The sequence below is a fragment of the Sceloporus occidentalis genome, unplaced genomic scaffold (genome assembly GCF_023333645.1).
Source record: "Sceloporus occidentalis isolate IW3139 unplaced genomic scaffold, rSceOcc1.0.p SCAF_3, whole genome shotgun sequence".
Classification (NCBI taxonomy): Eukaryota; Metazoa; Chordata; class Lepidosauria; order Squamata; family Phrynosomatidae; genus Sceloporus; species Sceloporus occidentalis.
The window spans coordinates 248,378,132-248,403,651 of record NW_028316983.1 but is presented as its reverse complement, the minus strand read 5'-3'; the positions used below and the strand labels follow the sequence as shown (position 1 = coordinate 248,403,651).

Genomic DNA, 25,520 nt, shown 5'->3' with positions numbered 1-25,520 from the left:
CAGTTCTGGGTGCCACAGTTCAGAAAGGGTGTTGAATAGCTGGAGCATGTCCAGAGGAGGGCAACTAAAATGGTGAAGGGTCTGGAAACCATAAGCCCTATGAGAAGAGACTTAGGGAGCTAAGTATGTTTAGCTTGGAGAAGAAAAGGTTAAGAGGTGATATGATAGCCCTGTGTAAGTATTTGAAGGGGTGTCATATTGAGGATGGAGGAAGCTTGTTTTCTGCTGCTCCAGAGACTAGGACACGAAACAATGGATTCAAGCTCCAGGAAAAGAGATTCCACCTAAACATTAGGAAGAGCTGTTTGACAGTGGAACACACTTCCTTGGAGGGTGGTGGGGTCTCCTTCTTTGGAGGTCTTTAAACAGAGGCTGGATGGCCATCTCTTGGGGCACTTTGATGTGTTCCACTGTCAGCCTTTACTCTCATGAAGTTCCTCCTAATGTTGAGGTGGAATCTCTTTTCCTGTAGCTTGCATCCATTGCTCCGGGTCCTAGTCTCTGGAGCAGCAGAAAACAAGCTTGCTTCCTCCTCAATATGACATCCTTTCAAATATTTAAACAGGGCTATCATATCACCTCTTAACCTCCCAGCTCCCTAAGTCGTTCCTCATAGGGCATGGTTTCCAGACCTTTCACCATTTTAGTCGCCCTCTTCTGGACACACTCCAGTTTCTCAACATCCTTTTTAAATTGTGAAGAGCCACTACCTGCTCAGATTTTGCAAACTCAGGGCAACTGTGCCATCCTTGATCAAATCAATCCACTGGTAAAGTAGTCTTCCTATTTTCCTATGGCCATCTTTACAACCCTGTAAAGGTGGGATGGGAACTGTATGGCCATGCCAAATGTTGCTGCAGTGCAATTTCCATCATCCCTCACCATTGGCTATGACGCCCAGGCCTGTTGGGAGTTGCAGCCCAGCATTTGGAGGCCCACTCAGGTCCCATTCCTGCAGTAATGTTCATCATTATCATTTCACCCCCCCCCCGCCCTCATATTGCAGGGTATGAGTGGGGTGGACAGAAGCTGAGAGAGCAGCGTGATTAAAAACTGCTAATGGGTTAAGGGCAGAGGACGGATTTGAGCCAAGGACTTCCTAATTTGTAGTTCAGTCTCTTTATCTATTAATGCTGCTGAAGATTGGATTGATCTTCCCAAGGACACATAGACAGATGGCCCCTAAAGTTTCAGAACTAAAGAGGTGATTCCAAAGGAGGATTTAAATCCCCTTAACTCAATGTGCATTTCTGCGATCATTACTGGACCTACATTGCTCCTAAGCAAACGACGGACATAGAGGGGCTTTCGACAACACGGGGGGGGGGGGGCGGTTGGCAAGTGTGTTGCCACACAGCATGGCAGTGGAGTTGAGGTCTACGCATCCCTCAGACATCTCTGGCTGTTCAGAAAGAACCTATTAGCGCCACAAGAACCTCAATACAGGATTTCAAGTTTCTAACACTCAGTTCTTGAAAGCTAGGAGGAAAAGATGGGCACCACAATTCAAAAAGGATGTTGAGAAACTGGAGCGTGTCCAAAGGAGGGCCACCAAAATGGTAAGGGCCTGGAAACCATGTCTTATGAGGTACAACTCAGGGAGATGGTTGTGTGTAGCCTGGAGAAGGGGTGACATGATACACCCATTTAAGTATTGGGTGTCATGTTGAGGATGGAGAGAACTTGTTTCCTGCTGCTCCAGAGAATAGGACACAGAACAACAGATGGAAGCTACAGGAAAAGAGATTCCACCTAAACATCAGTAGGAACTTCTTGACAGTAAGAGCTGTTCAAAAGTAGAACACATTCCCTCAGAGTTCGGTGGAGTCTCCTTCTTTGGAGGTCTTTAAGCAGAGGCTGGATGGCCATCTGTCATTGGGAATGCTTTGACTGAGAGTTCCTGCATGGCAGAAAGGGGTTGGACTGGATGGCCCTTGGGGTCTCTTCCAACTCTAACATTCTATGATTCTAAGATACCAGAGGGGAAGCATAACATACTGTACTTTATTTAGTAGAGTAGCTCTTCCACAGTACAGAAATAAAGCAGTTTGACACCACATTAACTGTCATGGCTCTATGCTATGGAATCCTGGGATGTGTAGTTTGGTGAGGCATTCCACTTGGCTGTCATAGAGCACTGGTGCCTCACCAAACTAGAAATCCCAGGATTCCACAGGATAGAGGAATTAGTTAAAGTGGCATCAAACTGCTTTATTTCAGTTGTGTGGATATTCACTAAATCTCTCTGTGTGGAATTAATTGTGCATTAAATGTGCCATGACAGTGCTTCTTAAGATATCTCATGTGAGGGACCAGCAGGACTTTAATTCCTAATGCATCAGAGACTGGCACTGTATATGTACCCATTGTCTTTCTTAGAAACCTGATGGCCCACAGGCCAGTGTTAGTAGCACACTGCTATGAAAACCTTGTGCTGGAGGGAAATGTTGCATAACTGAATCAAGAAACCAATGATGCATCTGAATGCATAACCAGAGGCACACATGGGTCCATGCGCAATGCATAAGTGCCTCCATGTGCAACAGTGCTGCATTTGCAACTCTGCTTATGCCACCTTGCACTGAACACAGCTGTTCCACATCTGAACCACTTCCGTAGGGCAACCTATCAAGTCTTTTTGAACTAAACTCTTTACTCACATACAGACCTCAAAGCATGTCCCTGTATTTAAGGAAGAGGAAGGAAAATTGGAGACTGTGGCAAAGTTATGTGCATGGCCAGGAATGGGTAGAACCCTAATCCTCTCAACACACATGCATCCACCCCACCCACAGCTAGCCCTGGCTTGGGGCTCTCTATGGGCCAAGCATGACTTCCACTCTTTCAATGTGGTCCTGGCTGTCCCCATCCATTCTTGGCAAGATGGTTTTGCTGCCAAGGATGAAATGAGGGGGATGCCCCATATGCTGGGTCAGGCCATTAATCCACTTCTTCCAACCACTCTGTGCTGGTTTGAGAAAAAACTGGAACAGAAATAAAGAAAGCATTGTCTCCTCCGACTGTCAGCCTCAGAAGTTTGTGAAGGATTTTTCTCAGCCTGGCTCCCTGCAATCCCTTTAAAACCGGGGTATGCAAATATTTTGGCATCATGTGGTCCCCCCACTGCTGCCTCTGTGGTACCTTGCCCCTTCCTTAGACTGCCTTCTTCTCTGGCCTTTAAAAGAATGAGTTCTGGAAACTTCCAAGAGCAGCAATTCTTCTTTCAATTTAGTTGCAGAGCACTGCTGCACTGTTTCACACACACTTCAAAATTAGAAGTGAGTTTCTAGACCAGTGATTCCCAAAGTGGGTTGTATGCCCTCCCTGGGGTCAGTGGAAAGATCCAGTGGAACACTCAGAGAAAAGGCAGTGGGGCCTTCATTCAGGTGAGCAAGAAAAACAAGGGAAACCAGTGGTCTTTAGGACCAGGGTGGGCATGAGGGTTGCATGATACTTCTTTCAGGGTCCCTTAAAACTACTGCAAGGTCAGCATAAGTGACAAGCTTCTCAGTCACTGCTCAGCTAGCTGCTCAGTTGCTGCTCCCAGGTGCAAAGGAAGCAACAACAGAGACTGGTTGTTTTGAATTTGCAGTAGAGTGTGTGTGTGCGTGTGTTTGTGTAAGGGTATGAGGGACCTATATGTGTGGGGATGTAGGGTTGTCAACTCAGAGGAAAGGGGGAGGTAACTTGAAAAAGTTTGGAGACCATTATTTTAGACCTGTCTAATTTTTTGTTTGGGTTGGGGGGGGTGTTTTTGGCACTCACGGAGGGTCCCACAAGGCAGAAAACTGGGCCCAGATCTGCCATAGTTCTGATTTCTATGACTGTTCCAGCATTCTTGGACCTGGAAGCCAGACGACACATCACTTGAGTTAAGAGTCCTCCCATCTACCCACCCTGAAAAGATCTCTCCCTCCTCTGGCCTTCTGTCTGCTCTTACCTTCTTCCACATCGTTGCGGCAGGCAGCCTCCAAGAGCCGGACATTTGCAGGGAACACCACCTGCTTTTCTTTGCTGCTCCCCTTCTTCCTCTTCTTCTCCCCCTTGGCCTTCTTACTTTGGATCTCTTTCTCAAACTGTGCCCACTTCTTCAGTTGCTGGGTGCGCCGCTTCTGGGCGTGCTTCAGACGCTCCTGGGTGCCCATCCGGCCCACCGCCGACATCTCAGCTAGCAGCTCCAGGTGCTCCGCCATGGCTGGTTGTGGGATCAGATGCTCACCTCCGCTTCAAAAGATGGGGGGAGTGTGGGAGGAGACAGAGAAGTGGGAAATTTAACGGTCCTGGCCCCCTGTCACACATCGCCAATACCTCTGCGGGAGCATTTGGAGAAGGAATAATGAAATCTTACTGATGTGCCATAACCACTTGCTGGGACTGTCACATCCTCTCTGGCAAAGGAGGGGCATACTTTGCAACCAACCTGGAGTGGAGGTAAAAACTGGCCCCTATATACCTGAAGTCTCAGTGTCTCTTGCCAGGTGGTACATGTGACAGGTTTGCCAGCAATGTATGCCAGGAGCTTCTGCCTCTCTTCTCCACCCAGGCTGGAACTGGGAAAAGGAGGCACCGACTGGAAGATCTGGGAACACCACTCCCAAAGGTGGGATTAGTTACCTCAGGGATGCTGTACTTCCATTATCTCTCCTCAGATTTACTCAGGAGTAGAGGCTGAACCAGAGGGCTTTGCTAGCCCTTTTCCTGCATAGTACAGGCAGTTTAAACAACACACTCACACACGCACACCACTGCCGCCTTCACAAGGTAACCTGCCAACCAAGAATGAAAGGGAAGGCTAAATCCGAGTCCTTCGGTCCCACTTTAATCTTCTGCCAGGCTTCCCAGCCTCTGTGTGCTTCCCATTCAGAGTGCAGCCAACAACAGGTTTCTAGGAGACCTCCTGCAGGGAAATTACAACCATTCAGGCTGCGATACAAATCTCATTCCCTAGATAACGCTCAGCCTGTGACCTCCTCTGCTTGGGGAGTGAAGTCTCAGAGCCCAGGAAGCAAGGAGGACAGGTCTTCTCGGGCGGCCAAGCCATTCCCAGCCAAACAGTGCTCTGGCCGGAGAGCCTGTGGTCCCTCTATCAGAGCTGCCTGCGTCTGTACCTTCTCTTCCAGGCTAGAGGTTCAAAGGTGTGCCAGAGTTTTCACTCAGAGCGCCCACACCGATAATATGAGGCAAACAACTCCCAGTTTTTGCAGCACCAGGTAGTAGCTGTGCTCTCGCAGCTGTTCAGGAACAAAATGCTTGTAGAAGAGTTTTCCCAGGCCAGCCTCCAGCTCTTTCTAAAGCCTTCCCCCAAAGGCATGGAGGGCTGGGAAGGCAGTGAGGGTGGTCTCTTCTCCCTCCACTTGCAGCCTTCTTCTTGTTTCCAAAGCCTTCAGCAAGGACAAAGTCCATCTGCCTGTGTTGGTGCTCTGTCTCTTTCCAGCTACTCAGTACGAAACTCAGCGCAAGGAACTGGCTGGTCAGGGTGAGCTGCGGTGGTAGCAGAAGACTCCTCCCTCCATCTCTCCAACGGCGTCACGGTGCCACTCATGGAGCACTGAATGGAGCTCCATGCTGCCTCCTGGCAAGCACACTCCTGGGAGCCCTGCAACACACGAGGAATGAGGAAGCCAGTCAGAAGGAAGCAGGATGAAGGGGTAGACTCCAACACAACCGACCCCTCATTATGCCACAGGCCCTGTGGCCCAGCTTTAATCCGGGATTAACCTACAATCAAAGTTTAAGCAAATTACTTGGGACTTTTGGCAGGGGCAACTCAAAGGATCTTTCTCTTCAGCACCCCTGCACTCAGAAACTTTGCAAATGCACCTTCCTGCCAGGAGTGTTTAGGAAATGTAAATGCCCACAAGGAGCCAGAACAACGGAACACACAATGGAATACACAACTCTTGCCCCCTGGCCTTAGTCAGAAAGAGCGATGCTTTCTCCCACTGCCCCCCTCCATACCAACAAATCTCATGCAGAAAAAGTTCCCCTCCTTCCCTTTGTCCCCTTGAAAAACAAAAGCCATTCAGGGCAAGTCACAAGCTCTCAGCCTCAGAAGAAGGCAATGGCAAACCTCCTCTAAACAAATCTTGAAGAAAACCCCTTAGGTTGCCATAGATCGGAAATTACTTGAAGGCACACAACAACAAATGTCTTTCAAGTTGCCTGTTGACTTACAGTGACCCCATTAATTTCATACGTTTTTCTTAGGCAAAGAATACTCAAGTGGTGTCCCATCCAAGTACTAATCAGGACTGACCCGGCTTAGCTTCCAAGATCAGATGGGGACCTGCTGCCCTTTAGGGTATTTAGGCCCATATAACACTATAGAATTTTGTTGTTGTTGTATCTTCAAGTCGTTTCTGAATTACGGTGCCCCTAAGGTGGACCTATCATGGTGTTTTCTTGGCAAGCTTCTTCAGAGAGGGTTTGCCATTGCCATCCTCTGAGGTTGAGAGCATGTCACTTGCCCAAAGTCACCCAGCGGGTTTCAAGGCTGAGCTGGGAATTAAACCCTGGTCCCCAGAGTCCTAGTCCTACACTCAAACCACTACACCACACTAACTCCCAACACAATTACAGAGCTATTATTTCACTTTAACTTCCACAGCTGCCTCCTGTGGAATACTGAGGATTGTAGTATTGGGAAGCACTAGAGCTTTCGGGCAGACAATTCAAAGTACTGCTCTCTAAATTACAAATCCCAGGATTCCTTAAGATGGGAGCTGCAGTTAAAGTGGTGTCGAAGTACTCTAACAGTGTAGTGTGAAAAATGAGGTCTCCACAGGGCTTCAAAATCTTACTGTTTTGGACCAAAACCCTTGCTAGCTAGCATGGTAAGTCCCGCAAGACAACTTTTCTGGCTTGCCCCACTTTGCAACTGGGTAACCAAGTGGCCCACAATTGCCCAATGAGTGCCACCAATGAATTCCTTCTATATCTTCTTTGTGTTGGCCTCAAGAGCAGCTAAACCTCAAAAGTGGCACCATCGTCCACAATTATAGCACTATGATTCCATTTTCATGGCCATGGCAAGGTCCCATGGAATCTGAGGATTTGCAGTTTAGGGTTTGCAGAGACGTTTAGCCTTCTCATCTATAGAGTAATTACAGTCAGTGCTCCGCATCCACAGATTTTTTTATCCAACAATTCAAGCATCTACACTTTGAAAATATTGTTAAAATGTATACATTCCAAAAAACAAACCTTCACTTTGCCATTGTATATAAGGGGCACCATTTCATTATGCCATTGTATATACTGGGAGTTGAGCATTCACAGATTTTGGTATCCATGGGGCATCCTGGAACCAAATCCCAGAGGATACCAAGGGCCCACTGTATTCCCAAACTTTGGTCCTCCAGGCGTTTCGGACTTCACTTCCCAGAGCTCCAGCCACCTTGGCCGATGGTCAGAAATTCTGGGAACTGATGTCCAAAACACCTGGAAGACCAAAGTTTGGGAACTGCTGCAAGAGCCTGACCAAATTACAGATCACACAGGATACAGCCATGGCAGCAGGACCAAATTGCTACATCTGTGCAATGTGAAAGGGCCCTGGGCAAGCGTACATGAACTCCGTACCTGAGATCCTTTACTATCTACATCAGATTGTGTGGGGTGAGGCAGTTATGCAGGGGGAGGACAGTAAGGGAATGCAAAGGTGTCTTGCTGGTGTTGCCAGAGTGCTGCCATGCCATCTGTGCCCAACTGTAATACTCCTATCTAAAGTGTCTGGAAATTACACCCCATTAAGGCTTATGACGAGAGCAGCCACGCAAGGAACCTGGTGCCACCAGACCCAGCGTTATCATTGCAGCAACCGACACACACAGCTCTCCCCGGAACACAAAAGTCATCACAAATAACGCTGAGCTTCAAAAGGGCAAAGTCTTTCTCCACCTTCTCCACCTCCCTGCAAAGGAGGATATCCCTGATCTGGCAGATGGGGAATGGAAGCGGAGACACGCTGAGCAAATTCCCCCAAGTCCATTCACTGGAATTATGGAAATTCCAGCAAAGAATTACTGTAAGTAACCAGTAAGAATTATAGAGAGACCAATCCCCTGGCACTAAGTTATGCGTTCACTGGAGTGTTAAGACTCTGGGAATCCTTGCTCAGGAACAGATAGCCTCTGGTGACCATTGGCAAGTCACACACTCTCGGCCTCAAAGGAAAAGAGCGCAACACCTCTTCTGAAGAAATGTGCCCATGAAAATCCTAGGACAAGGATGAATTTCAAAATGAGTCTCATTTTAACAAAATGAATTTCAACAGGGAGAAATGTAAAGTACTACACTTAGGGTGAAAAAATGAAATGTACCGATATAGGATGGGGGATACCTGGCTTGAAAACAGTGCATGAAAAAGGGATCCTAGTAGACCACAGGTTGAACATGAATCAACAGTGTGATGCAGCAGCTAAAAAGGCCAATGCAATTCTAGGCTGCATCAATAGAAGTATAGTGTCTAGATTGAGGGAAATCGTGTCACTCTCTTCTGCTTTGCTCAGGCTTCACCTGCAATACTGTGCCCAGTTCTGGGCACCACAATTAAAAAAGGATGTTGAGATGCTGGAGTGTGTCCAGAGGAGAGCCAATAAAATGATGTCTAGAAACCATAATGCCCTATGAAGAGAGACTTGAGATGCTGGGTATGTTTAGCCTGGAGAAGAGACGGTTAAGGGGTTTAAATATTAGAAGGGGTGTCATACTGAGGATGGAGCAAGCTTGTTTTCTGCTACTCCAGAGACTAAAACACGAAACAATGGATGCAAGCTACAGGAAAAGAGATACCACCTAAACGTTAGGAGGAACTTCCTGACAGTAATAGCTGTTTGACAGTGGAACATGCTTCCTAAAAGAGTGGTGGAGTCTCCTTCTTTGGAGGTCTTTAAACAGAGGCTGGGTGGCCAATTGATGGGAGTAATTTGATTGGGAGTTCCTGCATGGCAGAATGGGGTTGGACTGGATGGCCCTTGGGATTTCTTCCCACTCTAGGATTCTATGATTCTACCGTCCAACATGGTCAGAATTATGGACCTGCACAGCCCCAAATGCCCTGTAAATACATCGGATGGGATACTTGTTCAGGCTGTGTGTGTTCAGTGCTGGTTGTTGCAGAGTTAGAAAGAACTGGCCAGCCAGGCAGGAGCAGAAAAGTGATTCTTAACTATATCTGTGGAGAGCACATCCAACTCTTCTAGGCAAGGTCAATCCAAAACCTGAATTTTCTTCCTGACCAAATAGACCAGTATTTCATGTTTCTTCCAGACCTTGAGATCCCATCCCTCCTTCTCCCTCTGCTGGGAACATTCCTCCATCCTTCCTTCTCTTCCTAAAGGAACAGGTTCCAGAGACCACCATCAGAGGTTATGCAGTCTGGACCGGCTGCTGCTGGCCTATTTCCCATGAAAATGCAGATCTAATCAGTGAGGTTGCTAATAATTCAGGGTTCATGTTATCCAAGGTGCCCAAAAGAAATTGCTCGAACAGAGGCTGTCCAAATACAGCCCGGCATGCAAGGATTTGGATGACCCCGCAAAAGGGATGCCTTTAACTGCAGTGACACTGCACTGTCAGTGCTTTGGACTAGCTTCTTCTCCGCTAAGGTTAGGCAAAGAAACTGTCACTGGTCCAAAGTTGCCCAGCTCAGCTTCCCCACTAATAAATAAAGCAATAAATAAAGAAGAGGAGAATATTGTCTTTGGACTTCATTTGCCACTGAGCCTTGTTCAAACCTGCAGTTCCAACCATGCTGTCGTGTTAAAATTATGGGTCAAACAACAGGGAGAAAAAGAATGGAGTCCGTTTGAAGACATTTTATATGGGGAAATAAAGTAAATAAATGTGACCAGATCATACTGTTATCGTAATCTAGGAAAATAAAGATAAATATCAAATAAGGAACTGCTTTGAGTTTATACACCAATGAGCTTCTTTAAATAACAGATCATGCCTATGTTTATATATATGTTTAGTTTGCAATTTAAAGGGAAAGATAAAATAATGCTAAGAATTATTTTTTTCATTATAGGAAGACTAAGATTTCATTTAGCCAAGAATCTTTTGAGGAAAAAAGGAGATGACTACGGAAAGCTATTTTAGAGGACTATGTTAGATAAGAAACCAAATACACATGGATGGCATAATTAATATTATTAGGAATTAATGCGAGGTACAGGTAAATGTAAGAAATATTTCTTGGTTTACGGGAAGACAACAAGGAAGTCTGTCATACACACACACAGAGCTATACTCAACTATAAATCAACCTCATGTATAAGTCAAGGGCCAAAATTATGGATTTTGCTATGACCCGTGGATAAGTCGAGGGTTAAAGTTTAGGGGCATATAGCAAAGGATCTAAAGGATGACACAAAGCAAAACAATGTCAAAGAACTTACAAAAGTCCAGAAGACATAACTCTTTGTGCTTACTCTTAAGGCTGGATGGATGGGAGAGTAGAGGAGGTCAGTGCTTTTCATCAGGAGATAGTTCCTTCTTTTCAATAAGAGTTAAGATACAGCATTTACATTCACCCATGGATAAGTCGAGTCAGTTTTTGGGGGTCAATTTTTTGACCTAAATTTCTAGACTTATACATGAATATATCCAGTATAATACAACAGAGAAGTCTCTTCAAAGTTTGTCCTTTTTGTGTTTATGTTCTTTCCTCCACACTTGGCTTTGAAGGAGGCAGCACATGTCTTTCTTGCAGTAAACGGCTGACTGGTTGAGCAAGGGCTCATGCCCGCTTCTGCCTGGCACGGGTTGGGAACCTTACGTCAGTCCCGTCCCTCCTCCCCAAGCAGTCAGGCGAGGTGCCTCCTTCCCAGCCCACTCACCCAGCCAACCTGCCTCAGGGGAAATAGGCAGGGACTCCCTGGCATGAGGAATGCCAAGAATCCTCCCGGGAACAGGAGCAGCTCACAAGACATTGCTACTAGGAACTCAGGCACAAAAACGCAAAGTATGGCAGAGACAATTCTTCTTCTTTTTCTATCTTTGGAAAGGGCCTGCGTCTTCACAGGGGTTGCACAGCACTCTGTGGGATGCTGGGGAAACACTGCAGGGTCTGGCCTTATCCTCCTCTTCTCTAGCACCACAGGATCCTACCTTCTGTTGCTCCATAGGTTAGGACCTATATCAAAAGATCCAAATAGAAAGAAAGGAGATTCCAATGAGAGGTTAAGAAGAACTTCCTGCAAAAACTGTTTGATGGTGAACCAGACTGCATCTACATTGCAGAAATAATCAAGGTTGGCGTCAATTTAACAGTCATAGATCAATACTGGGAACTGTAGCTTTGTGGGACGTTTAGCCTTCTCGTTCAGAGGGCTCTGGTGCCACTACAAACTACAATTCCCAGAATTCCATGGCACTTAGCCACAGCAGTTAAAGTGGTGTTGACCTGGATTATTTCTGCTGTGTGGATGCAGCCCTAGGTTGCCTCGGAGGGCGGAAGACCCTCCTCCCTTGGAGATCTTCAAACAGATGACCATCTCTCAGGAGTGCTTTAGTTGTGTAGTCCTGCAAGGCAGGGGCTGGATTAGATGATCTTTGGGTATTCCCTTCCATCTGTATGTATTCTGTAAAATACATGCTCCCTTTCCCTTTTGCAACTCAAAACACCTTACAGACTCCTCTGCACCAGAAGCTTCGGACCTGATTTGTTCCCTCACAACCCGCCTTTCTTTCCAGAAGTGCCAAGGAGTCCTTCAGCATCCTCCAGAGAGAGCCTGCAGCCTCTCAGCCCTTCCTTCTTCGCACCCTCTCTGTAGTCAATTACACATCACTACTAATGACAGGAAGCAGCAAACACTTTTTTTACAAGCTCTAATAAAACTGGCTACCTTGTAAAAAAGAAAAAGAGCACTGATTGGTTAAACAATAAAGTCCTGGCTGGACTACAAAAAACTGGCAGGTCCTATTTGCCCGGCGGAAAGCAAAGGCCTTCTCTGGGCCCTTCAGCAGAGAGCCACCTTCTGTGAAAAAAGGAAAAGGAGGGAAGCGGGTAATTAGAGCTAACCAAGAACATTATCACATGGGAGGCAAGCACCCACATAATAATAATAATAATAATAATAATAATAATAATAATAATAAATTTATTTATTTATTTATTTATATCCCTCCTTTCCCTATGCACTCCGTGAATTAAATCCATTTAAATCCATGAATATCCCGCAAAAGTGGGATTGTTTTCCCACACTGTCATCATCATCCCAGCATTATCCCATGAATAAAGCAGCAAAATCGCACCAGTTTTCATTCATGGGATTTTCCTGTGAATGAGAAGCAGTGTGATTTTGCCGCTTTATTCATGGGATAATGGCGATGGCACACAACGTCGTTTGAAAACAATCCTGCTCCTGCAGGATATTCACAGGATTTAATGGCCATTTATTCATAGGATGCGGGCGTTTGCCTCCTGTGTGATAAAGTCCCAATTTATGTTAGTATCAGCTTTTGTGGATTACAATCAACTTTCTAAGATGCACTGATGCAATGCCTATCAATATTGGGAGCATAACATTATAAAGTGTCCCTTCCCATTTGCTTAAGTTAGGGGTGAAGGACCCCGTGAATGTGGAAAAACTGCATGTGGAAAAACCTCTCAAGGAATCTCCAGGTCCTCCAGTGCAACTCTATGATAAAGATTTGCCAGAAATTAACCACAGAATTATGTTGGAGGACCTACAAATGCCTAGAGAAGTGTTTCTCTGGGAACGTCTAGGTTCCCCAGCATAACTCTATCATCAACTTCTACCAGGGAGAATATATTAATCAAATAATCAAATCTGCAAATGTGGAGGACAACTGTAATATTTATGGGAGTATGACAATATTGTACTCCATCCATCCATAATGATACAATGCATGCTTGTTATACGGAGGGACTAAATCAGCAGCTTCAGACTGGCACTAACAGGGCACTCTCTTTCTCTTTGCTTAACCTTTCTTACAGTATTGTTGCTCTGGTGACAAACTGAGAAGAAAACTGTGCATGCTTCTCAGAGCATCTCAAAGGAAAAACATCATGTTAAACACACAAAAAACATAATGCACTGGTACACAGTGTGATGTGGCAGCTAAAAAAGCCAATGCAATTCTAGGCTGCATCAATAGTAGTGTTTAGATCAAGGGAAGTAATAGTTCCACTCTATTCTTCTTTGGTCACACCTCGCCTGGAATACTGTGTCTAGCATACAATTTCAAATGTATGCTAACAAGCTGGAGCATGTCCAGAGGAGGGTAAGCAAAATGGTGTAAGGTCTGGAAACCATCAAGCCCTCTGAGGAACAACTTAGGGAGCTGAGCATGTTTTGCCCAGTGAAGAGAAGGTTAAGGGGTGACATGATACACATATTTAAATATTTGAAAGGATGTGACATTGAGGATGGAGCAAGCTTGTTTTCTACTGCTCCAAAGAATAGGACACAGAACAATGGCATCAAACTACAGGAAAAGAGATTCCACCTAAAATATTAGGAAGGACTTCCTGACCATAAGCGCTGTTTGACAGTGGAACTCACTCCTTCAGTGGAGAGTGATGGAGTCTCCTACTTTGGAGGCTTTGAAAGAGAAACTGGATAGCCATCTGTCACAGGGAAGGTTTTGACTGTGTCTTCCTGCATGGCAGAAGGGACTGGATGGCCCTTGAGGTCTCTTCCAACTCTATGGTTTAATGCATCCACTAGGGTAAGGGATCAAATGCCATCTCAGCCATGGAAATGTGACTCCTTTCCTTGTTTCACAGCTTGCCCAAGCCTGTCAAAGACCGTGGGAACCAGAAGAGGCAGGTTCTCTCCTCCTCACCTGCTCAGGGCCAGCAGCTAATCTCTGCTGGTGCCATAAAGGCATCTGGCTGATGATGAACTCGGATGGAGTTCAGGGGAGGCATACAGACCAAGGTGAGAGGATGAGATGATTCACTGGGAGGGCGGCAAAGCACCCACTGCCCTAAGCACACTCTTCGCTGCATCTCACGCAACAGCTGAGTGTATTGCAGTAAATATAAAGGAAAACACCTCCAAGAACACAGTGGACACACCATAGCCACAAATCTCTGGCAGATCCCTGCTGCTTACAGGAAGAGGCCAGGCTTCCTTTCAGACCTTGAGCACTGACCACAGGGACACAGGAAAGACAACCACCACAAGGCGGTCGAAAGAAGTCCTGACAATGTTTGTCCAGAGTTGTCCAGTCCAGCAGAGGATGTGACCTGCTCCCAAAGTAGCCTCAATCAGAAGCAACACTGTGATATGCAGAACCATCTTGGACAAACCTTACCCAAGAGGTCATTCCAAAACACTCACATCTGTTCGTCCTTGCGGGATTTTTGCCCTTCTGTTCTGTCCCTAAACCTCCCATGCCCAGTAGCTCTCAAGCCCTTCTTTACTAGAGGAAAGAGGAGGAACGGAAGAGGCAGTTCAGACTACAGGACAAGTCTCCCTTATCCAAAATACCAAAATCCAAAATGCTCCAAAACCTAAAACTGTCCACATGGGTGACTAAGACAGTGACAACTTCACTTTCTGATGGTTCAATGGTTCAAGGTTAGCTGCCTTGAGTCCCTGTACAGGGAGGAAGGAGCAATATAAATAACAACAACTTTGTTTCATGCACACAAATATTAAAAATACTATATATAAAATGACCTTCAGGCTATGTTCATAATGCGTATATGAAACATAAATGAATTCCATGTTTAGACTTAGGACTCATCTTTAAGATATCTCATTGTTGTTGTGTGCCTTCAAGTTGTTTCCGACTTATGGCAGCCCTAAGGCAAACCTGTCATGGGGTTTGCTTGACCAGAGTTGTTCAGAGGATGTCTGCCATTGCCTTCCCCTGAGGCTGAGGGACTGTGACTTGGCCAACATCACCCAGTGGGTTTCATGGCCGAGCTGGGAATTGAATCTTGGTCTGCACAGTCAGAGTCCAATGCTGAAAGCACTATGCCACACTGGCCCCCATAAGATATCTCATTATGTACATGCAAATATTCCAAAATCTGAAAAATTCCAAAATACTTCTAGTCCCAAGCATTTTGGAGGAGGGAAACTCAACCTGTATGAAGATCCGACTGTTCTGGCCTCTCGGGGGAAAGAAAAGGTGGGTGTACCCCATTTGGGAGCACAGCCTCATTTCTTCTCCCCCCAGCACTCTGACACTGGCTGCTTCTCCATGGTCTGAATGGCCTTCCCTCTCCTTTTCCCACCAGTAAGTGACCGCAGCAGGGGGCCCTCCTGGGACTTGACCGCTACCAAAGGGTGGGAGGATATGGAACTGTGCCTGCAGAGCTATGCACCCATGTAGGATCTCAGCCTAGCCCTGATTTCTCAGCATGCCTCCTCCCAAAAAGCATACTATTAAGGTTCTTTTGCCTCCATTTAATTGCTCCTGTTCCTAAGAGACATGAGAGCCCCATGTCAGCCCTATAAGAAGAGACAACCTCCAGCCTTTCAGGGACATCAAGTCAAGATCCAGGCCTAAGGTGCAAAGTGACCTAAGTTGACAATATAGCTGCTCACAGAGCTTCCGTGTTACATGGTGACATACAAATATTGTTAAATACATATACAAACAATGCCATTATGTTCTGTTCCAGCAGGTATTTTGCTCTGTAGACTTTTGTGGGTCATGGTTTAGGAACAGTTATCTCATCCAAGCTCTTGGGTAAAGGGCATGTTAAGGAATTGGGGAAAACACATGGCATGATCAGCCATACCTCTGTTCCCTTTGGGATCAACTACTACACAGGAGACCAACCGAGATGCTAAATGTTTTGTTGCAGGGAAAGGAAAGGAGGGTGGGAAGAGGGAATACCTAAAGAAAAAGAAATTGTGGGAAGACTAGTGAACATTCATATGTCGGAAAGACTTAAGGAGGAGAAATGTTTCACCACCAAGATCTTTCCTGAAGGAAGAGCTCAACAGAGTGGATACAGGAAGACAATTTCCAAACAAGAGGGACTATGAAACAAGGGAAGACTGCTCAGTTGGATTTTCTTCTTGGGGGGGGGGGGGGCAGGCATTCAATATGATGAAGAGTCTGGACTCAAAAAGAGATTAAGAAGAATCCAGCTCTCTCAAATTGAACTTTGAATCCACATTCAAAACAGGATTCCCAGGCAGGTATCCATCAGAGGTGTTGCATGATGACTCCCAGAAGCACCCAGCCAGCATTTGGGATAGGACTGGCCCCAAGCAAATGGTATTTGGCATTGCTGCTCAAGACCTTACAGGACAGAAAGGTCCAGCAGATGAATTGGGTAAAGCCTTGTAGAAGACCACTGGATCTCAGGAGATGCAGATAAGGCAGATGAAAGAGGAAGCATGCATAGAAGAAGTCTTGCATTCACAGAGGAAGCCTTGCATTGACAGACAGAGGAAGTCTTATGTTCACAGGCTATGGATAAGGTGCAGGAAGGAGATAGATTTCAGTGTTGGCAAAGTGCTTCTTTCTGCCTAAAGATTAAGAAGCTCAGGATAGGAAAGGCAGGGGTATGGAAATGATGATGAAGAGGCTGGACCAGTCTCTTCTGATGCTGACAGCTAATAAAGGCAATTGTCATTCTAGGCTGCATCAACAGGAGTGTAGTGTCTAGATCAAGGGAAGTAATAGTGCCACTCCATTCTGCTTTGGTCAGAGCTCACATGGAGTCCTGCGGTGATGTATTCAAGTCTTTTACTCCAAGTCTCAAGTCAAGTCTCAAATCCTTGCAAGATACTTCCAAGTCAAGTCTCAAGTCTGGGAGTCAACTTTAACAGGAAAAAAAGGAGGCAGCGGTGGCGGTGTGTTAAGGTTCAATATCTAGATCAGGGGTTTGAGCCGGGGGTTGGGTTGCTGTCCCTCAGACAACTGGGGGGCCAAAGCCGGGAGGTGGAGCTTCCACCCTCCGTGGGCGGAGCCGCATGCCGGGGGCGGAGCTTCCACCCTCTGGGGGCCAGGCCTCCTCCTCTTTGCTGGCCCCTGACGGGGCCCCAGGCCCCGTCAGAGGCCGGCAAAAAAGCCGGTGGGGTCCACCAGAGCTGGAGGCCTTCCCATCTTTGCTGGCCCCCGGTGACGGCAACGGGCCTGTTGGAGGGGCCCAGCAATGGCATCGGGCCTCCCAGAGGCCCGCTGCTGCCGCCGGAGCCCTCCTGGAGGCCCCCAGCGATGGCAACGGGCCTCCCAGAGGCCCGCTGCCGCCGCCCTCCTGGCAGGCCCCAGTGACAGCAACAGGCCTCCCAGAGGCCTGCTGCCACTGCCGGAGCCCTCCCAGAGGCCCCCAGCGACGGCATCGGGCCTCCCAGAGGCCTGCTTCCGCCGCCGGAGCCCTCCAGGGGGGCCCCAGGGATGGCAACGGGCCTCCCAGAGGCTCGCTGCCGCCACCGGAGCCCTCCCGGAGGCCCCCAGCAATGGCATCGGGCCTCCCAGAGGCCAGGTGCCGCCACCGGAGCCCTCCGGGAGGCCCCCGGCGACAGCATCGGGCCTCCCAGAGGCCCGCTGCTGCCGCCGGAGCCCTCTTGGGGGGCCCTGGTGACGGCAACGGGCCTCCCAGAGGCCTGCTGCCGCTGCCGGAGCCCTGGTCGAGGGCTCCAGCGGCCGCTATGGGTGTCCTAGAGGCCGCTGCCAATGGCGGCGAAGTCTCGCGCGACCTTTCCTGTGGTCGCGCGAGACTTTACCTCTAGGCCGCCCAGAGGGAGAGATGGACAGAGGGAGAGGCCGCGCGAGACTTCGCCGCCATTTTGGGGGGGGAAATGGTGGCGCCTGGAGCGGCGAAAAGCCGCAATCAGCGGTGGCGGCAGTGGCAGCTGCTAGGGGCCGGCCGAAAAGCCTCTGCGAGCCGCATCCGGCCCACGGGCCGGAGGTTGCCGACCCCTGATCTAGATAATCAAGAATATGTACATGAAGTTATGTTTTAAAAAATTCTCAGGAGAATAGCAAATGCTTTGCACAATGGGTTTGAGGTGGAAGGATCCTTCTAAAGCTAGAAGACTCATCTGATGGGCAGGAGGGACAGGATGCATATTTCTGTTTCTGGATGACGCTAAGCCAGCAAATCAGTCACTAATCAGTGCATCATTTATTGGAGGGTCGTCTCCAAGTCAAGTCACTGAAGCAAATTGAGTTTGATTTGAGTCTGAGTCAACTGACTTGATTCTACATTACTGCAATACTGTGTCCAGCTGTGGTCACTACAATTCAAGAAGGATGTGGACAAGCTGGAGTGTGTTCAGAGGAAAGCAACCAAAACAGTGAAGGATCGGGAAACCACCAAGCCCTATGAGGAGAGACTTAGGGAGTTGGGAAAATTTGGTGATTATGAGCATAGAAGATTAAGATATTGTTGTTAACTGCCCTCAAGATGACCACAACCCATTGTGACCCTGTGGTGCTGGCGGCGGCAGCGGAGTGGGGGCCGAAGAGGCCTCTGGCGCTGGTGCTCCGGTGCCGCCACCGCAGAAGGGCCGGGTGGCAGGCTGGAGGCTTCTTGGCCTCCAAAACCTCCACCCGGCCTTCCCCCCCGGCTCTGGCTGAGGTGGCGGCAGCGGCAGCAGCGACGCAGCACCGGCGACGAAAAGGTAAGTAAGGAGGGAGGGAGGGAGGGAGGGAGGGAAAGAGTTGGGGGGAGGAGAGAGGAGGGAGGGAAGTTGTCCCCAATGGCGGCGCGCGTGCACGCGTGCCGCCATTGGGGACAACGGGACGAGCATACGCGGATTTTGGTATATGCGGGGGTGTCCGGAACGTATCCCCCACGTATACCAAGGATGCACTGTATCTTATTTTCTAATAATTTATTCCTTCTCATGATGTGGCCAAAGTATGACAGCCTCAATTTGGTCATCTTGGCTTCCATGGAGATTTCAGGCTTGATTTGTTCTAGGGCCCATTTGTTTGTCTGTTTGGTTTTCCACAGTATCCTCAGCACTCTTCTTCAGCACCAAATATCTCAAATAAGTTGATTTTCTTTTTATCTGCTTCCTTCACTGTCCATCTCTCCCATCTGTACATGGCGATGGGGAATACTATACCTGACGTTAACTAAAAGAAGATACATGCCTGTGCTTTCTGTATAGATTTATTTTTATGAATACATAGAGGCAGTACATCATAAATAAATGACAATAGGGAAGGATAAAGATAAGATGAGTGGGAATGTGTGACTCTGAACTAAGTAATAAAGTGGGGCTAAGAGGGGAGATCTGATGTAAATGTGGAAGTAATAAAAAGAAGATTCCGTCTAAAAATTAGAAAGAGCTTCCTGAGAGTAAGAGCTGCTGAAGAATGGAATAGACTGCCCTGGAAGGTGGTGGGCCCTCCTTCTTTAGTGGTCTTTAAAGAGAGACTGGATGGCTATCTGTTGCAGGGAGGGTTTGGATGGTGTCTTCCTACATGGCAGAAGAGGGTTGGACTGGATGAGCCTTGAGATCCTTTCCAACTCTGAAGAGTTATTCACACTGTGAAAATAATCCAGGATGAATCTGTATTGGATTTCTGTTGTTCATACACATACTGAATGTACTCAATTATGTTTCGTGGGTGGCTGTCAAAACTCCACTTAATCCAGGATAATTGATATTGGGTTTCCCCGAGTTTTAAAAAAAGATCCGCATTGTCGCTAGTGTGAATAACTGATGTGAACAGACCTGAGATAAAACACTGCATGCCTTGAACGTGTTCCGAATGCATTCACATATTTGCATTCGTGTCTTGGCTCCATGTTAGTTCGAATGCATTCACATCTTGACTCCATCTTAATTTGAATGGCTGCACGTGTGAGCAACCCAACTTGCAGAGATGCATTCTGATGCAGTTTCATAGTGCAAATAACAAACCTGGAATGAGTGAGTGAGATGATTTGCATCACAGAGCTTTAAAAAACGACATTTGAAAGTCCTCTAAGAGTCCATGAATTCTAAGCCTTTTACCGTGGTGGCAAACATACTCACGGAAGAACACTTTTACCTCCAAAGTACACACATTACTATGCAACAACAGCCAGGAGAGGCAAACTTTTTTTCCTGTTTGATCTTCCTGCTCCCTCATATTCTCCAGGGAGGACCCACCAAAACCTGCCTATGAATGGGCACAATCCATCTTTTCTCTGGCCCCAGGGAGGTGTGCAGTTGTGCTCCAATTATCTATCCATCATGTTTTTTTTCCTTCTTGGAAGATGCTACTCTGGTGGAAGGAGTTCTTTTGGGCATAAACCAATCTTAATTCTTTGAGTTCCCTCCAAGCAACTCGGCATCAGCATGTGGACTGGGAGTATGGAGGGGTGGTGTGCGCAGGGGGGAAGTGGTCCCTGGCAACAACAGCTCCCAGACCAGGACACCCAGGTACAGAGGGAAAGGGGGGGGGGAATGGCACTAAAATCTAGTTTGGAGGGAAGGGCCACTGGAGAGATGAAATATTTACAGAGAGGAGAGAAGCAGGGGAGGAAACGGCTTGGTACAACACCCAACAACGGCTGTCATGTTTGTAAGGGTCTGGTTTGCTAAGAGGGTAGGGCTGCTGCTTCCATTGCCAAGTGGCTGGGAAAGGGCTGAGACAGCCGTTTATGCCAAAACTATCTGTGTGAGTTCTCTGGAGTATAATCAGTCCAAACAGAATTGGCAGCAGAAGGAGAAGATGGAGGAGGAGGAGGAAGCAGAAAAACAAGAAAAGGGATTCCTCAATAAGGCTTTGCAGAGGGGCAACTGGCAAGACTCAAAAGCAGCACAAAGAAAAAAAATCCCAGTTTAAGCCTTTAGCTCACTCACACCAAGAACTGCCAGCAGTGTATACACCAATCTCGCAAAGCCCCGTATTGAGGCAATGGCTGAAAAGAGGAAGAGCTGAGTATCTGGACAGATGCCCCATTCCTCCACTTCTGATCAACTGCAGAGGATGGTCAAAGGACCTCAGATGAAGAGCCGGGCCACAAGTCTTTTGGGGCAGGGGAGAGATATACCGTAATCATTGCAGAACATTTAAGGTGCCTCCTCTGGAACCATTTAGAGGACCTCTCTCCTTTTCCCAAAGCTGACAGTTGAAGATGCTTCTTTGGAGATTGAAGTGGAGTCTCCTCCTTTGGAGGTTTTTAAACAGAGCCTGGATGGCCATCTGCTGAGGTTGCTATGGCTGTGTCTTCCTGCATGGCAGAAGAGGGTTAGACTGGATGCTCCTTGGGGTCTCTTCCAACTCTATTATTCTAAGATTGTTCAGACTAACACCGCTATGTCTTTGAATTCTAAGCAAAGGAAGCTGTAGCATAAACCTTCGTAGGCTTGGCCTACTTCCTCAGCTAATGCTATGACTTTTGCCCAGCTGCTACAAGATCTGTTTCCATCCTGACATTCCAGACTAACAGTGGCAGCAAGTGGTTTTGGATAAAAGGTGGTCCCAAAGGGTCCCATCCAGCTTAGCAGGAGTGGAAGGAGAACATCGCTATGGCTCTGAATGCCTTCTTTCAATGCTGAGATTTACTTGTCATCACTATCAGTATAGACCTCAGCCTAAACTGAGTCAGTGTCTCTAGATCTCTTTTTATGCCATTTAGGTTTGTGGCCATAACAACATATTGTGGCCAGCAATAATGCATTGTGTTATTGGCTCCTCCCTCCCTAACTGTCATCTTTCGGCCTCTGAGGGAGAGAGAAGGCTGGCCCAGTTCCATCAGGGGCTAGCCTGAAGAAAGAGGTTCCTCCCTCCCTAACTGTCATCTTTCGGCCTCTGAGGGAGAGAGAAGGCTGGCCCAGTACCATCAGGGGCTGGCCTGAAGAAAGAGGTTCCTCCCTCCCTAACTGTCATCTTTCGGCCTCTGAGGGAGAGAGAAGGCTGGCCCAGTACCATCAGGGGCTAGCCTGAAGAAAGAGGCTCCTCCCTCCCTAACTGTCATCTTTCGGCCTCTGAGGGAGAGAGAAGGCTGGCCCAGTTCCATCAGGGGCTAGCCTGAAGAAAGAGGTTCCTCCCTCCCTAACTGTCATCTTTCGGCCTCTGAGGGAGAGAGAAGGCTGGCCCAGTACCATCAGGGGCTAGCCTGAAGAAAGAGGCTCCTCCCTCCCTAACTGTCATCTTTCGGCCTCTGAGGGAGAGAGAAGGCTGGCCCAGTTCCATCAGGGGCTAGCCTGAAGAAAGAGGTTCCTCCCTCCCTAACTGTCATCTTTCGGCCTCTGAGGGAGAGAGAAGGCTGGCCCAGTACCATCAGGGGCTAGCCTGAAGAAAGAGGCTCCTCCCTCCCTAACTGTCATCTTTCGGCCTCTGAGGGAGAGAGAAGGCTGGCCCAGTACCATCAGGGGCTACCCTGAAGAAAGAGGCTCCTCCCTCCCTAACTGTCATCGTTCGGCCTCTGAGGGAGAGAGAAGGCTGGCCCAGTACCATCAGGGGCTGGCCTGAAGAAAGAGGCTCCTCCCTCCCTAACTGTCATCTTTCGGCCTCTGAGGGAGAGAGAAGGCTGGCCCAGTACCATCAGGGGCTAGCCTGAAGAAAGAGGCTCCTCCCTCCCTAACTGTCATCTTTCGGCCTCTGAGGGAGAGAGAAGGCTGGCCCAGTACCATCAGGGGCCAGCCTGAAGAAAGAGGCTCCTCCCTCCCTAACTGTCATCTTCCGGCCTCTGAGGGAGAGAGAAGGCTGGCCCAGTACCATCAGGGGCTACCCTGAAGAAAGAGGCTCCTCCCTCCCTAACTGTCATCGTTCGGCCTCTGAGGGAGAGAGAAGGCTGGCCCAGTACCATCAGGGGCTAGCCTGAAGACAGAGGCTCCTCCCTCCCCAACTGTCATCTTCCGGCCTCTGAGGGAGAGAGAAGGCTGGCCCAGTACCATCAGGGGCTAGCCTGAAGTCAGAGGCTCCTCCCTCCCTAACTGTCATCTTTCGGCCTCTGAGGGAGAGAGAAGGCTGGCCCAGTACCATCAGGGGCTAGCCTGAAGAAAGAGGCTCCTCCCTCCCTAACTGTCATCTTTCGGCCTCTGAGGGAGAGAGAAGGCTGGCCCAGTACCATCAGGGGCTAGCCTGAAGAAAGAGGCTCCTCCCTCTCTAACTGTCATCTTTCGGCCTCTGAGGGAGAGAGAAGGCTGGCCCAGTACCATCAGGGGCTGGCCTGAAGAAAGAGGCTCCTCCCTCCCTAACTGTCATCTTTCGGCCTCTGAGGGAGAGAGAAGGCTGGCCCAGTACCATAAGGGGCTAGCCTGAAGAAAGAGGCTCCTCCCTCCCTAACTGTCATCTTTCGGCCTCTGAGGGAGAGAGAAGGCTGGCCCAGTACCATCAGGGGCTAGCCTGAAGAAAGAGGTTCCTCCCTCCCTAACTGTCATCTTTCGGCCTCTGAGGGAGAGAGAAGGCTGGCCCAGTACCATCAGGGGCTAGCCTGAAGAAAGAGGCTCCTCCCTCCCTAACTGTCATCTTTCGGCCTCTGAGGGAGAGAGAAGGCTGGCCCAGTACCATCAGGGGCTAGCCTGAAGAAAGAGGCTCCTCCCTCCCTAACTGTCATCTTTCAGCCTCTGAGGGAGAGAGTAGGCTGGCCCAGTACCATCAGGGGCTAGCCTGAAGAAAGAGGCTCCTCCCTCCCTAACTGTCATCTTTCGGCCTCTGAGGGAGAGAGAAGGCTGGCCCAGTACCATCAGGGGCTGGCCTGAAGAAAGAGGCTCCTCCCTCCCTAACTGTCATCTTTCGGCCTCTGAGGGAGAGAGAAGGCTGGCCCAGTACCATCAGGGGCTAGCCTGAAGAAAGAGGCTCCTCCCTCCCTAACTGTCATCCTTCGGCCTCTGAGGGAGAGAGAAGGCTGGCCCAGTACCATCAGGGGCTGGCCTGAAGAAAGAGGCTCCTCCCTCCCTAACTGTCATCCTTCGGCCTCTGAGGGAGAGAGAAGGCTGGCCCAGTACCATCAGGGGCTAGCCTGAAGAAAGAGGCCCCTCCCTCCCTAACTGTCATCTTTCGGCCTCTGAGGGAGAGAGAAGGCTGGCCCAGTACCATCAGGGGCTGGCCTGAAGAAAGAGGCTCCTCCCTCCCTAACTGTCATCCTTCGGCCTCTGAGGGAGAGAGAAGGCTGGCCCAGTTCCATCAGGGGCTAGCCTGAAGAAAGAGGCTCCTCCCTCCCTAACTGTCATCTTTCGGCCTCTGAGGGAGAGAGAAGGCTGGCCCAGTACCATCAGGGGCTGGCCTGAAGAAAGAGGCTCCTCCCTCCCTAACTGTCATCTTTCGGCCTCTGAGGGAGAGAGAAGGCTGGCCCAGTACCATCAGGGGCTGGCCTGAAGAAAGAGGCTCCTCCCTCCCTAACTGTCATCTTTCGGCCTCTGAGGGAGAGAGAAGGCTGGCCCAGTACCATCAGGGGCTAGCCTGAAGAAAGAGGCCCCTCCCTCCCTAACTGTCATCCTTCGGCCTCTGAGGGAGAGAGTAGGCTGGCCCAGTACCATCAGGGGCTAGCCTGAAGAAAGAGGCTCCTCCCTCCCTAACTGTCATCCTTCGGCCTCCGAGGGAGAGAGAAGGCTGGCCAGGTACCATCAGGGGCTAGCCTGAAGAAAGAGGCCCCTCCCTCCCTAACTGTCATCCTTCGGCCTCTGAGGGAGAGAGTAGGCTGGCCCAGTACCATCAGGGGCTAGCCTGAAGAAAGAGGCTCCTCCCTCCCTAACTGTCATCTTTCGGCCTCTGAGGGAGAGAGAAGGCTGGCCCAGTACCATCAGGGGCTGGCCTGAAGAAAGAGGCTCCTCCCTCCCTAACTGTCATCTTTCGGCCTCTGGGGGAGAGAGAAGGCTGGCCCAGTACCATCAGGGGCTGGCCTGAAGAAAGAGGCTCCTCCCTCCCCAACTGTCATCTTTCGGCCTCTGAGGGAGAGAGAAGGCTGGCCCAGTACCATCAGGGGCTAGCCTGAAGAAAGAGGCTCCTCCCTCCCTAACTGTCATCTTTCGGCCTCTGAGGGAGAGAGAAGGCTGGCCCAGTACCATCAGGGGCTAGCCTGAAGAAAGAGGCTCCTCCCTCCCCAACTGTCATCTTTCGGCCTCTGAGGGAGAGAGAAGGCTGGCCCAGTACCATCAGGGGCTAGCCTGAAGAAAGAGGCTCCTCCCTCCCTAACTGTCATCTTTCGGCCTCTGAGGGAGAGAGAAGGCTGGCCCAGTACCATCAGGGGCTAGCCTGAAGAAAGAGGCTCCTCCCTCCCCAACTGTCATCTTTCGGCCTCTGAGGGAGAGAGAAGGCTGGCCCAGTACCATCAGGGGCTAGCCTGAAGAAAGAGGCTCCTCCCTCCCTAACTGTCATCTTTCGGCCTCTGAGGGAGAGAGAAGGCTGGCCCAGTACCATCAGGGGCTGGCCTGAAGAAAGAGGCTCCTCCCTCCCTAACTGTCATCTTTCGGCCTCTGAGGGAGAGAGAAGGCTGGCCCAGTACCATCAGGGGCTGGCCTGAAGAAAGAGGCTCCTCCCTCCCTAACTGTCATCTTTCGGCCTCTGAGGGAGAGAGAAGGCTGGCCCAGTACCATCAGGGGCTAGCCTGAAGAAAGAGGCCCCTCCCTCCCTAACTGTCATCCTTCGGCCTCTGAGGGAGAGAGTAGGCTGGCCCAGTACCA

The 25,520-nt window shown here is 49.1% G+C and overlaps 1 protein-coding gene across 2 annotated transcripts in view; it reads right to left on the bottom strand.

Moving 5' to 3' along the window:
- Nucleotides 1-25,520, bottom strand: part of PPP1R16A (protein phosphatase 1 regulatory subunit 16A) — a 79,038-nt gene that overhangs the window by 49,890 nt on the left and 3,628 nt on the right. For both annotated transcript variants that reach the window (XM_089518156.1, XM_089518157.1), the window contains exon 2: nucleotides 3,941-5,596. In XM_089518156.1, the coding sequence (XP_089374282.1) occupies nucleotides 3,941-4,193 (253 nt within the window). In that variant the 5' untranslated portion in view covers nucleotides 4,194-5,596. The remainder of the gene's footprint in view (nucleotides 1-3,940; nucleotides 5,597-25,520) is intronic.